The 16,634-nt window shown below is 44.5% G+C and overlaps 1 protein-coding gene across 1 annotated transcript in view; it reads left to right on the top strand.

Annotated features, from left to right (window-relative positions):
• Positions 1-16,634, top strand: part of alk (ALK receptor tyrosine kinase) — a gene marked incomplete at both ends in the record, with an annotated part of 336,641 nt that overhangs the window by 277,745 nt on the left and 42,262 nt on the right. Inside the window, 5 exons of the mRNA XM_079287138.1 lie at positions 6,152-6,283; positions 10,037-10,171; positions 10,757-10,860; positions 13,106-13,278; positions 14,941-15,035. Coding sequence (XP_079143264.1) covers positions 6,152-6,283; positions 10,037-10,171; positions 10,757-10,860; positions 13,106-13,278; positions 14,941-15,035 — 639 coding nt within the window. The remainder of the gene's footprint in view (positions 1-6,151; positions 6,284-10,036; positions 10,172-10,756; positions 10,861-13,105; positions 13,279-14,940; positions 15,036-16,634) is intronic.

Genomic DNA, 16,634 nt, shown 5'->3' on the forward strand with positions numbered 1-16,634 from the left:
TTGTGTGATTCACGAGAGAGATATTGAGGAATGATAACGCACAATGGGAATATCGGTCTTTTGTGTGTTTGAAGGCGGTGGCCACACAATATGCGGATTAAAGTAGCTTCACGGTTAATTCCCACCGGTTTCAATGTTGGTCTTTCTGTCCTGATACATGAATACGTGGCAGTATCAAAGTGTTTATGAAGTCAGACCATCAGCCAGCAAAGTAAAGAACTGTCTGAGCGATACTAAAGGTGGACCATTATAACTTGACAGCAGTTGTTCAGTCACAGCCACCTAAAGCTGAGGTATCATCGTGTGACGATTCATGTTTAGCCGAGCTAGCAGTTTGGCTCTGGGGACGGTGATGTTGGTCAATCAGCAGTGGTGTATAGTAACGAAGCAGAAATACTTCGTTACTTTACTTCAGTCGTTTTTTTGGATATCTGTACTTTAATTTACTATTAATAATTCTGTTGACTTTTTCTTTTACTTCACTACATTTTGCAAATAAAACTGATACTTTGACTCCGATACATTTCCCCTGAAACCTTCGTTACTCGCTACAAAATCAAATCTATCTTTAGAAACAAAATGAATCATGAGAGCAGCGTCGGGGACTGTGGTGGAACACAGACTGCAAGCAGGTTTGGTGAATCAGTGGTCCTAGTTTGCGAGTTAAATCATTGGTTAGTCACGTTAATGCGCAAACAAGTGCTTGTGATTCCCAGTGATGTCCAGGATGCTACATGCTAAAGCTAGCGAGCAACTACATGAATAGCATTCCACACAGGACGGGTGGGATGAGGAGAGGTGGATGGGTCAAACTAACACTGGTGTTTCCTCCAGGAGGCCGTGTGTGCCGTGTGTGAAACGAGAAGCCAATGTTGATTTATTTGTGACTTCCGTACTTAAGCAACGCCACTTCCGTAGATATCTTAACGCAAACCATGATCTTTTCCTAAACCTAACTAAGTCGCTTCATCGCCTAAACCTGAGCTGTTTCCTGTGAAGATGGAAGTTTATTTTGAAAAGACAGTATGCATGTAACAAGCCAAAACAGACTCATGTTGCTGGACTTTTGCAGGAAAAACGCACGAAAAATGAGTAATAACTTTTCGTAAGATATCAATAAAACGGTGATGAATTTATATCATTGTTTACAAGGCAGGTGTCCTTTACCTAAACACTGACCTGATGCATCAAGTGGATATGTTTTGCTGAACATAATATTATGCATTGGTCCTCTACATCCTCTAGTCTAATGAGCAGACTTATAAACGCACTGTTACAACTCCTTCATAGTGTCATATTGCTTTTCGGAGAATTATGATGATAAGTTCATAGTAGATGCAAAAGTATACTTATGTACAATATGTTATGTTGAACATTGTTGCTCCTGGATGGATCACAGCAACCCAATTATGTTCAACACAGCTCCATGTCCTTGGTCATGGTGCCACAGCACTTAAAAGAATAAACTTCATCATTCTCACAATTCTGACCCTTTGCTTTTTTATTAACAGCATTTACTTGTACTTTTACTTTCAATACTTAAGTACATTTAATATCAGAACATTACTTTTGATACTTAAGTACAATAAATATCAGATACTTTAAGACTTTTACTCAAGTAGTATTCTAATAGGTGACTTTTACTTTTACTGGAGTCATTTTCCAGGAAGGTATCTTTACTTTTACTCAAGTATGGCTTTTGGGTACTTTATACACCACTTATACAATCAGTGGGTCCTGCCTGAGATATCTCAGGGAGTGTTGAATGGATGGGCAGGAAGTTTTGTGCAGACACTCTTCAGAGGATGAATCCCAATGACTTTGGTGATCGCCCAACTTTTCCTCCACATATTTGTGGTTTTGAGAAAAATATCTCGACAACTGTTGGATGAATTTCCATGAAATCTGGTAAAGACGAATTAATACTTTGGTTTATGTCTAAATACCTGTCACACCCATCGCCGGTTGTACTTTGTGTTTAGTGATAATTAGCAATCGTTAGTTCCTACAGATGTCCAGCAGCACGAGGGATCAATGCGCCTGCGCAGGCCCCCTGCAGTGTTAAGGAATCAACACTACTTGGATAGGTTCAGGAAAGATCGTGGGTCGGGTTGAAATAGCTTTGGAAGTTGCGTTACTTAAGCGTGGAAGTTACCTGACAAATACTGTCAGTCAAGTGGACATGGACAGCATTATCGTGTGTGAAAGTCCCGTGTTTGTTTGACCCATCCATCCACTCTAACCTCCTCCTAAGCAGACTTTGTCACTCCTGGTACTACGTCGTCTGTCCTGGCTCACGATTACATGTGAATTGATGACATGGAATTCATACAAATTGATTTCCTGGAGTTATATACGATGTATAGTGCTTTAGGTATAGCTATGGACAGTGAATGAGAAAAGCCTGACTTGCTTAACAGCATGTTAGCATTTTCATTGCCAGCATGTTGGCATTCATCTCATAGCACCGCTGTGCCAAAGTGTACCCTCACAGAGTGGCCTGCATGGCTCTAGACCTAGCGCTGTTGCTTTAATGCTACCTGCAAGCTGCATGTACGATCCAGAAAGAAGCCAGTTGGTCTCCTTTGAATTGAGGGGATTTTGCTTTACACTACTTAAGTGAATGTGGAAATGAGCTCCTCATTAAACTAATAAGCTTCACCATGTTCTTGCCAGAATGCCCTCTCTCCACACTCTCGGCGCTGATGAGACATGAGCTCACCAAACCTAGAGAAGCAGTCAGAAGATAATTATATTCAGGATAATTGTAAAATTTCCATAGCAAAGGATACACAATGCCTTGGACAGGTTTTACAGTAAGGTATTTAATATAACCGGTTTTTCACATGAAAAATACACCTTTTTAAATTCCCCAAAAGAGAGTGCATTACATCTCTGCAATGTATAACGGGCATTATATTCATTTTCTCTCTGCCAGTCCGCTCGGTGCGCGCCGCTGTCTCTCCAGCGGGGAGCATGACAGACAGTGATGGCGATTGGGCAGAGCTCTGACCAATCGAGCGTGGCTGTGTGCAGTTAATTGAATTCATGAGCGAATACTTCTTGTCCTGTCCACCGACCGGTGGGAGACTCGGCTGCATCCATCTTCAGCATACCCACCCGCTCCTCATTCTACCTTCAGGGTGGTGGCACGATAGCGGCGACGCCCCCTGGTTAGGGTCCCTTGAGGTTTCCCTCAGTCCTCAATTACAGCATGTGAGATTGAAGACACATTGAAGAATGAGCAGAAAATAATGAATTGGTTGTAACTACTGCTAGTTTGTATACTCGTCTTAATCAAGTCTGTGACGCTCTTTTTTTTGTTTCCTTGTACTTTTCTTCTTCCATGAAGCACTCGAGCAGATTTCAACATGGAGTATGTCGTCGCTTTAGAGGTTACATGTGTCTGACTATGAGAGCGGCTTGTGACTGTCTCTGTTGATCTCCTGAGTAGCTTTGCTTTTGTTGCTGCATGAAAGGTTTCTCTGGTGGATTCTTTTCTTTTCTGGCACCCTTGAACACTTGTCAGAGACACCTGAGAAAATATTCCCGTTTTAAGTCGTCAGCAGTATGTCATGTACAATACCTTGATGAGCTCCTTTCTGCACGGCTGTTGACATCATCTTCGTGTCTTATACATGCAGAAGAGGAACACAATGACCCCGCTTTTCTTTGACAGCGTAAGTGTTTTGTGACGTTGTTAGCGGTTTAGCTGCAGCCAACAAGTACCTTCCGTTTTGCCCGTGCTCTGCCAGTCAAGATCAGCGGCTGCTGTGCCCTCTCCAGTCACTTCTCTGGCTCCCCGCCAGTCATACATCATCCCCCCCCCCCCGAGCACGCGGAAATACAGAAGTCAGTCCCACAGGCAATGCCTCCCCCACTGACCCACTTGTTGTCACAGGCTGACAGGTGTGATTTAAGAACCGCGGTAGGCCAGGAGTGCAGCGGCCATGACTGGCTGCACTTACCTGCTCAGGGAGCTTGAAGTTCAGCAGCATCGTGAGTTATTTTTTCTTTTTTTACTCCACTGTCATCAAACTTAGACAAATCGATGGATTTACATACCTTGCCCAAAGGTTCCGGAGTACTTTCTCTTTGACTCTTTCTTGATAAATCGTTCTGCTGGCAGTGTCAACACTATACGGAGAAGAAGCCACTGAGCACAATGAATGCACAATGCATGTGCCGAGCATCACTCAATACACATAGCGAGACCACATCTATACGCACACACGCACGCAGCCGGTCATCAACAATAAGCCTCGCCTTATTTGAATAAGAATGGCACATTCGCCGTCTTCTGTAGAAAGAAAGTCACATGTTTGTGAGACTGTGATTTAACGCGCTGACTTTATTTCTGGAAAAAGAGGATTGACAGTGTGCAGCACAGCATTGATGTAAAAAGTTATTTCCCCAGACTAATAGTTTTTCAAAGAATGTGAACTGGATTATTCGCTGACATGTTAATGTGTCTCTCTGCAGCCATTAGGGCCCCCGCCACAGTGGTGACTGCGGGAGGCCGCTCTGACTAATAGGGTGTTTTTGTCCAATAAAAAAAAAAAGAAGAAGCCGCCTCCATCTCTCAAATCCATTGCGTTGACTCACTGGGCCTTAAGGTTTCTCAGCCGCAGTGGCAGACGGGAGTGAAGTGTGCCATGACTCAGGCACGGCTGTGACATGTCTGCCGTCTACCGCGTTATTACCAGCCAGTCGTTTCCAGGGCGGGGGGGTCAAAATATCGATACACTTGAGTAATGTCGTATTATATTTTCTGATACTGTATCGATTCTCAAAAACGCCGTCTCTTTTTAGTCAATAGTTTCGAGAGGCAGACGGTGGCTCACATGGCACAGAAAGTAGTGCTGTGATAAATGCACATCCCAATGTTAAAATTAAAAAGTCTGATTTTATGAACGGTGTGACAGTTTTCCTTCCATTAGAATTAAAAATAAATGGCAATATATCGCCACAGTATCGCAATATATTGAGTCATAACCACTGTGTCATGATGCGTCTCGTTTCATGACTGAAATCTAAGACTGTGCCTGTGTGCTTGAACTTATGTTTCATTATAAACATGATAGGTTAATAATGCACAGTCACTGATATCTATTTATGCTCACACATTTGGCCCCTGGTGAAATGGATCTCATGGCTGATGTTAAATTGTGTGGGCATCAAACTGTAAAATGAACCGCTTTATTTCATCAGTAGTGGTAATCACGTCACCCGGGAAAGTCATGCAAACTGAGAGAAACAAAGAGCGCACTCATTGCATCACTTTGTGTCAAAATTAGCAGAGCGTCCCCGACCCATCTCTGGTCCCGCCTGTCTCTGAGCGGCCTCCACAATGCTATCGCACTTCCGACTCCCGTGCTCGTCTGAGTGGAGAACACATCTACATAATACAGATCAAGGGCAACGCTACAGTAAGCGGATCCCCTCACCGTGATAACAATCACTTGTTTCTTCCTTACACGAGGGGGGGGGGACACTTTTGTTCTCTTCACTGTGAACAGCTTGTGATGATGAAGGTGAGCAGTCTGTTTCTTACAACCTGGAGATATCACTTCTCTGATTTGCATAGATATGCAAATGTCCCAGGTTACAGTTGATGTGTTTGGACCCGGTGATATCAGTTGGTGTGTGTGTGTGTGTGTGTGTGTGTGAGTATGTGTGTGTGTGTGTGTGTGTGTGAGTGCGCCTCCACTACCTACAGTATCTAGGTCATTGTTTAGTTGTTTGCTGCTTGTGTTCCTTGCCTGATGGATATGTACTTTATTTAAAGCTGCTTCTGCAGCCTGGGCCAGAAGTTATTTATGATGGTACAGGTGGTCTGTGGATGTCATACAGGGCTTGCAGTCAGGGGCTGTGTTAGCCATTGTCACTGACTGATGCACTTTTATACAACTGTATATTTTTATACTGTTTGCAGGCAACGCTTTCCCTGAGTTATGATTTGTGTCTGACAAATACAGTTCATCTAGCTGCGATGTTCTATACGTGAACTTGGAAGATAATGTGGAGCCATTTTTTTGCCTCTCACGGTCGATTTTCTTTTTCTGATTTTTCATTTCCCAGCATTGTTGAAACTGTGTGAGGAACGTTTAATATGACAAAATGTTCTTTGTTCTTCTTGTCCTCTGTCCAGCGTCCGCGCCCGGCCCGAACGTCACCCTGCAGGGCCAGTACCACTGTCACCAGGGACCGGGGATCCCACTGGACAAACTGTGCGACTTCAGCACCGACTGCCCACTCGGCGACGACGAAGGCGACCTATGTCGTGAGTACAGCATGACACCGAATGTGCAAAAACAAAAAAAAAACGCAAAGCTCACGTGTCCGCCGACCCTTCATGCATTCACCCCTGCGTCGGAAAAATATGTGCAGCCGGTCAGCCGCAGTGAGTAATGAAGCGGTCGCGTCCCGCTGCCCAGCAGAGCAACAGCCGCGCGCCCCCTCCCCCGACAGAGAGGGACGGGGTGGCGAGGGGGAGGCAGGAAAGAAACAGCAGCGTATTCTATGCTTGGCTAGCATTTCTCACCCTTGACATATTCCGTGCTTGTTATTTCTATCTCTTAGCACATTTTGTTTTCTGCTTTTCTCGAGGCCTATAGGAGGGAACACTAGCCAAGTATGCTGACATCTTACTCAGTGCGATCCCCCAGGCCCTGCTGTTTTTCAGTGTCTGTGTGAGTTTTCTTTTTTGGTCCCACCTGCATGCGTGCGCTTTCACATCGTTGCTCACGATGAACAGACAAAGAGTCAAAAGCTCGTTTTGTCACCCCATATTAAACCCGGGCAGAGTTAAACTGCTCCCGCCCTCTGTGCAGGTCACCTTGCCATGCGGTGCTTATTATAAATGCTGGCGGCTCCCTTGGTGCTTATAGGTTCGCCTACTGTGGGATCTGAGAGATAAGAGGCTGACGAGAGGGTGGAAATCCCAGCCGGGCACAGTTCCTCTTTCTGCTGAAGGAGGACTTATCGGTGCTAATTGGCCCGAGAGGCGAACGCGAGGGCCATAATGCCCATTTGGATGTCATGAGAGTGTCTGTGTGACTGTGGGCGTGTGTTGTGTTTTGACCGTTGATGCCAGAATCGGAATTTGGAGTGCAAATAATGATCAGTAACACTCAAACCCAGCTTGCCATTGACTTCACTCTGCAGCCATCTACGCAAAGGGTTTCATATGTGTGAACATGTCTGAAATATGGGTGATGAATACCATAATTAGATGGGTGTGATTGCATGTTTACATCAAGAACAAACAGAGGGACGGACTGATATTTCACTCGATCGCTGTGATTCAGCTGGGAAACTGACCTTTTCCACCGAGTGCTCTTATTTTCTTAAATTAGCAACAACCTTTATCCTTTTTCTTGTTTTTACTGAGGACAAAGACCACCGATGAATCACTCATAGACTGATTCATCAGTCTATGAGTGTCTCTTTACTCTCGCTGTCACCCATGACCTCCCACCGTATCTCGGGCTCCGCATTCGTTCCATTTCCATCTCCATCACTTGCCACGATTACCCCCCCCCCCCCCCCCAATCACACAGTGTTCCCTCTCTGATGCCCTATTCTCCATGATCTATCCACGAGTTACCTCCATCTGATTTGATCTATTTAAATCCTTCACAAGCATAGCCAGGGCTCATTAACAGGGAACAGGCAGGAACAAACTCAGTGTCAATCACACAGACTCCTGACATGTAAGGGGAAACCAGGTCCCGGCGGATCTCCCTCGCCGGCATTATGCATAAACACATCCGCCTGTTCTCGGAGAGTCACGGCCTCCGCCGGTTGATCTCGTCGGTCTGAATTCTGCAGACATCCCACTGCTTCCCTTCACCGCCGATTCCCTGCGACTACAGAGCATCAAAAGGTGGACGCGTGCAGAAATTCAATATAGTAATCTGCAGTATTCTTTTGTTGTTCTTTGAAGCAGTGTGACCAGAACACTGCCCCCCCCCCAGTGCTGTGATGTCTTGCTTTGTCTGTTATTCTTGGAGCGATTACTGCTCACAACCCAGTCCTTCTTCAGCTGATGCTGCAAACATACACCGCATCACTTCATATGAACCTGACAATCCTTCCAGATAAACATCAGTGTTTTCCTTCATGACACGCCGTAAGGGCTCAGAGAGGGAGAGATCCATTCCTTCCGTCTGATCGACTGCGTTGTAGGAAAAGCTTTTGCCAGGATAACTTTCTGTGTCGGGATCATTTTTGTTGTGGTAATAATCATAGTGGCCACAAGATGCTGGAGTGCACCACTTAATAGGATTAAAATAATGAACAAGTTTTTTCTATATAACTTGCGAACACCCATTGTATGTATGTGTGAGTGTATGGAGAACATCTAAACTCACCAGGGATCAAATATGAATGCCTTCAATCCTATTTAGGACATAAGTGATGGACTTTAGCTCTTGAGGCCAAAATGAGTTTGACAACAACACGCAACACATTTTTCATCGGTTCTCACAGATTAAAAAAAAAGGAACAAAACATAACTTCGAAAAATGATCCCAGAAAAACCTTTTCCCAAATGTTTCACCAATTTAAAAAAAGGAATTTTGAAAGCTTATCCAGGCAAAACCTTTTTCATCTGTTCCTAAGGAGAGAAAACATTTGAGTTCAGACTTTGCTCACCAGAGCTTTCACTATGATGTGGAACCTGCCATGACATGTTTTCATAGGCTGTGTCCTCTCGTCATGTCGTCATGCCGACACCAGTCAAGCAGCGTCGGCATCGCATTGAAGGGACATTATTAGCCCAATGACACTCCACTATTCATAAAGACTGAGTGATGTCCATGTCAGCTTTCATAAAACAGTAATGACACTGGGACGTCGGCCTTATTCACGCCTCATTAAATAAATTGTTTCAGGTTGAATCCATTTGTAAGTGGCTAAACTGGACGGATGTCAAACAGTTACGAATGACAGCTCAGGTCGCAAAATGAGGCACTAAGTGACACGCGCTGATGTGTCCGAGGTGACATCATCGCGGACTTCTTTATTCATGTCATGAGCGGCCATCGGATGATGTGACTTTGAATCCCCGTGCTTTGCTGGTTTATGTAACGAGGAGAATGAGTCCTAATATCACAAGACACAGAGGAACACGACATCTACTCAAGACCCACAGCGGCACCACCAGCCTTTCTTCTGCTCGAGGACAAAACATCAAAAAAGAAAGAAAAAAAATCATTTCTGGTGTTTTTACTACTTCAACATCAAAATGAAATAGCGTTAGCTGCATTATATAGGGTCTTTAAAACTGGTGACATTGATGAAGGAAGCATCGCTTTTCTTCCTGAAGAATACCTGCTTCATGATCTCTGGTTCAGGCCACTTTCACTTCTATTATCTGGAGGAGGCCATTTCCAAAAAGCACGCTGTTATCTGGCCACTTAGAGATTCTTATCGGTAATGGGCACTCAGGCTCACAGGCAGTAGCTGGGGATGAAAAGGAACATGAAGCAAAGTTATGGTGGAGTTTTTCAAACACTGAGATGACAACTCAAACCCACTTTTTCACAAAGACACGTTGTGGAAATGCACTTTACAGTCCAACTACGCGTTTTCACTGCACTACTGCGGCCGCTCGTCTGGAATTGCTTCCGAGGCTCGTGGCGTCCTGTGAAGCTCCTCAGCGTTCTCATTTTCCCCTCAGACCCTCTTTCCTTCTTCCTTTTCCATTTTCTGCTTCTGTTTCAAGAGTAACCTCCACTGCACCTCAACCCTAATTATCACCAACACATTGAGTCCCGTGAGCCATTAGTCCCCCCCCTCTCTCCTCACAACCTCGTCACCCTCACCGTCTCTCATCTCCTTCATTCCCCCCCCCCCCCCACACACACCCCTGTCCTCTTTCTCCTTGGCAGTTTGGCTGTCAGTGTTCACTCCATTCCTCTTCTTTCGACCACCTGCCGGGCCTGTCCACTCATTACTTGCCCCCCCCCCCTCCTCCTTATCATCTTCTCCTCTCCTCCCCTGATGTATTCTCTCTCCTGTTTCTCTCCAGGCCACTTTCTCAATGGCAGCTACTGCACCTTTGAAGAGGGCGAGTGCGGCTGGCAGGCGTTACCGGGCCGCGGCCTCTCCTGGAGAAGACTCCAGTCGCCGGCCAAGGCCACCAGACAGAGCTGCCCGTCATCAGGTTGCTCACACACCGCTTCTATTGCTCTGATCAAGACATGTGCATGCTCTCTCAAACGCCTTTACAGTGGTGTTGATGCCTCATTAAAATGGATTTCTTTAAAGGGGCACAGTTTTTTTAAAGCGTGACATTGAATATTTCAGTCGTTAGTGAATGCGGAAAGATCAGCCGAACCTCTGATGTGTCCCGTGTTAACTCAATCAGAGCGCCGTGCGTCTCGCTGCAAACAGAATCCTACTCGGGTGTAAAGGCTCCGGCGTGCAGACCCTTGAGTCCTCCATCGTCTGTGCCGAGAGGCGATGTGTCTCTGGATGAGAATCTAAAGTCTCGCTTTGCTGAGGCTGGTTTTTGTTCTCAACTTATTTACATAAGTCTCAGCGGTAGTGTGGATCATTTTATACCATGTTTGGTGTTTTTAGATTCATTTTCTTGCACATTACTTTTCAATTAACCTCATGACAACCCTTTAGTCATATCAGTTAAGCTATGCATCAAAGGAGAGAAATGGGAGAAATAATAACCGTGTATTCCATTTCAAATACTTTTCTTCTTCTGCGTGTGTGATGACTGTTTGTGTGTTTTAAGGCGCTACATTCAGCGTGGAAGGAGGCCAGTCCAAAGGCCAGCGGAGCTCAGCGATACTGAGGAGCCCTCTCTTCCCCCCTCCCCTCAGAAACTCCCCGTGCACGGTGAGCAAAGTACAGTCAGCCTTTAATCCAGAGAAAATATCATCTTCATTCTCTGAGATGCGCATGAACCCGAGATCAGATGTATCAGCCCCACCCCCCTCCGTTCCTGCTGCTGCGTGTGTGGAGCTCTCTCTTCTCGCACGGCACATATGCTGTTTTAAATAATAACGTGCCAGATTTGCCACAATGATTATGAGCACCGTGGCCTCCGCGCAGTGAAGGTTGCAGTCCTGTCATCTTTTCACGCCTCTGCGCCGGAGATAGCCACGGCCGGAGGCGATGTGAACTCGATATCTCTGGAACACCTGCAGGGGATTTCTTCAATTTGGAAATAAACATCCACCTCGACTCAAGAATGAAACGATTAGAATTGTCAAAGGTCGAGTTCACTGTGACTTCACAACACACATTTATGGCCATGACTCAAGAATAAGTATGTTCATTTTGACAATTTCAGATAAATGTCAAATAGGGGATTACACTTTGGACATATGAACTGCATTGTAACGGGTCAAAGTTTATTGTTATTATTTTTAATAATCATGACAATAGTAGCGGACAGCTTCAAACTATGACACTCTAGCGAACCCTATCGTGTCATTGTTCGCCCGATACATGCAAAGAGTATTTTCAAAATAAACTTCTTTGTTCACAGAACACTCAGTTTCTTTTTTGATACCTTCTAGTTCTTCTTCACTTTACCATACAATGACAGTAAAAACAAAAAGATCATGAATACATTTAAAATGCTCCGTGGGCTATGTGTTTACATTCAGGGTTATAATAAGTGTAAAGTTTGCAAAGTTGCATTTTTCAACATTATTCTTATCGGTAACCGTTTTGTTTTTCAACAGTTATTAATGAATGGCTTGCTTCATATTTTGATATGTTAACAGCTCTCAGCTCACAAATCAGATGTCAATGTGCTGAAACAGCAGCTAAACAGATCCTAACAGGCAGAGAGGTCGACCTCATCAGTCACAGAGTGAATCTGCTGACCCAGTTGTGAAAATAATGAGAAGCCATGCATTATTGAGATCATGACGCTCACAGTGCACGTCTCCAGGGGTGATTGCTTGTGCACTTGAACTCTTGATTGATACTGTTGCATCTAGAATTGAGTTATGTTGTTTTGATATCGCTCAGCTCGGAGACCTTTGGCCCTCTGCATGTGAACTTTGCATATTTAGAGTTGGGGCGGGGGTGCTGGGGATGAGACAAGCCGACACAGAATCCAGGGATGGAGGTGGGAAGGAGTTGGAAAAGCTCAAGAGTTCAGGAAACCAGATAATAGGAGAGAGTGAGAGGGAATACATTTAGTCTGCACATGAGAAACAAGCAAAGGAAGAAACCTTGCCTCCCAGCTTCTCGGGCACACAGCCCACAGATTAGCCATGATTCCAGATTAACACAAAATCCTTCTCTACGCTGGACCGGTGCCATTCAATCTAGCCTGTCCGCTCTTGGATAACTATCTTGAGGACATTAGTTTTGGGTATTAGCTACAGACCACTTTCATGTCATGCCCGGTGTGCTCTGTGCAGCGCCTGTAATCTTGATGTTTAAACGGCCACCATGTGGTCCGCCGGTGGACGATAAGGACGACAACCTGCTGTCGAACAAGCACAATGCAAGCGTTCGCCATGAAGGCACAGAATTCAGTTGTCTGGGAATAGTGTCGATTGTATGTGTGTTTTTCATCAGGCTTAAGCCAGCATCTGTTCCACTTAAATGGTGAAAGCAAGAATTATGTTCTTGGCGCCACCAAAATGCTGTAGAGGGACATGGCCACATCCCATTGCTTGTTAGCAAGCTTTAGATTTCAGACTTCCTTTTACTGTTTAATTCCTGACACGGCCTGGTTGTTGTGTAATTCAAAGCAGGTTTACAGCGACCGTATCCCTCCTGGAAACAGCAAATTGAGATTGATTTGTGCCGAAGCATGCAGGAGAAGCGGGTGGAGCAAAATAGCCCGAATCATGATCCTGGATGAATTGTATTAATCTTAGAATAATTAGAACTGAGCAGATGGCTGTTACTGATTGAGCTCAATGCAGTTTCAAGTACATCCCTTCCTTGAGTGGTAACACAGTAACTCGGCTGGTTTTCTTCATGTCAAAAACAATGTTGCTGTTCTTCCTCTGTAATTCGTTCTCTTTATTTCTCAGCATGTACCTCAAGAATCCACATTCTCCTGGTCACCTTTACTGCGTCACTCATTTCAACTCCCACCTGATCCCAACAGGTGCGGTTGTGGCTGTGCTCTGGAGGCTTGCAGAGGGGCTCGTTGTCTCTGTGGATTGCTGAGAACAGCACAGGCCCGGAGGAGCAGCGCAGACTGTGGCATTCAGCCAGCAAACCCAAACCTGAAAGGGGCTGGAAGCTCGTCATAGTTCCCCTTTACGGGCTGGCAGACTGGTACGGAACACACTTGGCTGTTTCAGCACGCAAACAGGGAGTCTGATTATATCAAGCTGCATGTATGAAGACATCAAACTGGCACTTAAGCGCAAGGGGTCTAACTTTAGTCCCCAACACTCCGACACACTCAAACAAACACTTAAGAGCTCGGGAAGGAAAACAGAAGCAAGAAGCGCTTCTTATTTCTATCTGTCTCGACGCAGATTTACATTTTCTCTCAACTCTGCAGAATTAATGAATCCTACAGGGACTCTAGTCTTATACCGTGGACCTGCCATGTGAACAGTTGTACCAAATAGACCCCTCTCTTTTTGCTCCACTTGACTGTGATAAAGAGGAGAAATCAATACACAAGGTTCTAACCACCCTACTTGCCTCCCAATTAGCTATGGCCCCGATTTCCCCTCAAACGAGAGAGAAATTAAAATAAAATAGAGTAAAGCAAGATTAAAAAAAGAGGAACCCCAGATGATTTCATCTCTGTTTGCCTGACTGGGGGCTTCTTAGCCATTCGAGCTCAGATAATCCTGCTCCCCTGAGAGTGATTCGTTTTAGATTCCTGGGTTATGTAGTCAGCTGTGCTTGTGCTGTTAATTAGAATGCCACGTCCTTAACCATTGGGTGAACCTGCCAGTCTTTGCGCGGTGACCTTTTTAGAGCTTAAATAGAATCAGAAATGCAGCCTGAAGTGCAGACAAAGGTCCGGACGTTACAGACAATGTACTATAGACTCTGCATGTGAGTGTTTTTATGGGTATGACATCAGGTTTGAGCATCAGGTTTGACTTCACAGATACAAACCTCTTATCAGTTTGACCGATAGTGTTGAAGAGGAAGGACTTTGGATTTAGAACTCATAGATACAGTATAACAGACACAGACAATCACCTCCTGTGAACATCATTGTCTGAAAGCTAGAAAATGTAAAACGAATCAATAGACAGAATTATGAGATACTGACATTTTGGGAAATACGCTGACTTGTTGTTTTTTGCCTGAAAGTTACATGTAGATGAGAAGATCGACACCAATCTAAATATGAACTGGAGTGAGCAGCCAGTTAGCTTAGCATAAGGACAGGAGAAAGGGTGCAAAATGGCGAATTTACACTTTTATCCTTTGATGTTTGATCATAAGAAATACAGCATGTTTATTCGGAGCTTTCGAGGGGCTGGTAGGTAGATGTTGTTATCTTTGAAAAGAGCCGGGCTAGTTCCCCCGGTTGTTAGTGTTTTTATCAAGCTAAGCTAACATCCCACTGGCTACAGCTGCTATTTACCACACAGGACTGAGAGTGGTATCAATCCTCTCATCAAAGAAAGGAAATAAGCATATTTCACAAAATGTCAAACTATTCCTTCAAAGGTTTTGGACGTACAGGTCATGCTGTGCATGCCGACATTATTTTGTGCAGAAACATATTTAATTTAGAACAAGAACATGTCTTTCATCCCTAAAGAAGTCTTCCCTGTATCTGCTCAAAGAGCTAACAGTTCTTAACAATACAGACTGAGCTGTCACAAGGCCTACAATGCACACCCAAAGCTCAATGACATGTCTCTTAAAGCGCTATAAATTCTTCTTCACGTCCTTTCAGTCAGAAGCTATCCAAGCATTCACAGCTTGCACGGTTGTTAAAACAGCTCTGTCCCTCCGTAGGTTTTGGCTGCAGTTCAGCGCGGAAGATGGACCTGGACCCGGTTCAGCCATCTCTGTAGACAACATCTCTTTCAGTATGGACTGCTTCCTGGCATGTGAGTACTATGAAAAAGAGTTTTCCACTCTAACTTCATCGGACCTTGGTTGAGTTAATGGACTTCTTTGACTGATGGCCTGATTGATTGACCATGACAAGCACAATGGGGGGGGGGGGGGGGGGACTGGATTGCTCTGAAAAGTGTTAACTTCTGGCAAACTTAAGTAAACATTTAGTGACCTAAGCAAGTTGATTAGTAGTCAAAACAGGTGTGCCCTATGTTCATGTTGTACAGAGATAAGATTTGACTGAGCGGCAGTTTTGTAGTCTCTGAAGCATTCCTCAAGGACGCACTTAACATTGAAACATTCAAAAACACTTCAAATATTATCTGAAAATCCGAGCAAGTCTACTGCTCCCTTAGGTATGATATCTTTATGAAATGAACTGCAGTTTTGCTAAGACATTCATCTGCAAAACTTTTTTGAATTAGTATATATTATGACGTTCTTTTAGCACACTCTCTTTGAGAACTTTTCATGTGTCCTGAAATGTCAGAACAGTTCAAGTCCGCCACAGTATAGCTTGCTGACTGACAAGGGCTAACGTTGGAATGTTGTACTGCAGACTTATAAAGGTCAAGGCTCACGTCACCTTTCCGGATACTTTTGTGTTATAATTGAGATGGTGCATCAGTGTAAAAGAACAAGAGTGTGATGACAACCAAGTCTGGCGTCTGGAGTGTGAAAGGTTGGGAGTTCAGTGCCTCCCTCCGTCTCAGAGAAACGAGTTTGCGAGCAGTGACAGGAATAGGAATGGAAACATTGTTAAGATGAAACAGTGTTAAAGTGACTACATCCTGGCCAAGAATTAGATTCAAGAGGAAAGGGCATTTCACGCACTGCGTGATGCTGGCCAGGGAGATTATAAGAAAAAAAATACAGACAGTTATTTTGTAGCAACCACATTGCGCAATCAACATTTCACATGAAAATGGTAAAAGCTAAAGACGTATCCACTGTCACTATAATGTCACTACAATGTTAAAAGCTGTTCAGTTGTGATTAATTAAAGCTAGTTCGATGACAGTTTTCATTCAAATCGACAGTAATGGATCATGCTTTTGTTGAATTTAATCATTGATCACAGATGTAATATCAACACTCTCGCCATAACTGTAAAATGCAATCAGATGACATGAGGTCATCTGCTGAATATGATGTGAGAAATTGCTGATTGGTCCGGGCTGGAGCAGATCGTGCTCCATCAGCATTGGCTTATTGGGTCGATGACTCTCCATTGAAAGAGATGACATTTTCCAGGAGATATTTGCGCACCAATTTGTGTTTTATGTGATCCTCTAGCCACGCTTTGCTCACTTCCATTACCTTCAGCCACACTTGACGCAGCCACTCTTTATCGCCCATCAGTCAGACCAGCTGATGGGAGATGCCGGAGCTCAGCAAAAAAGGTGTCGCTTCCAAGAGTGATCACTGTGAGTGATTAGCAGGATAGATCCCAGAGCGCCATGACACAACCCCAGTAATGGGTTTCGGTGGGAAAACATACTGTGAACACATCGTGCAGAGGACCAGCCATCCGTGGCCTTCTCTTGGCTTCAGTGGGATTTATAGTTTGGCAAGCGCGTGTGTTTGAT

The sequence above is a fragment of the Melanostigma gelatinosum genome (genome assembly GCF_949748355.1).
Source record: "Melanostigma gelatinosum genome assembly, chromosome: 16".
NCBI lineage: Eukaryota > Metazoa > Chordata > Actinopteri > Perciformes > Zoarcidae > Melanostigma > Melanostigma gelatinosum.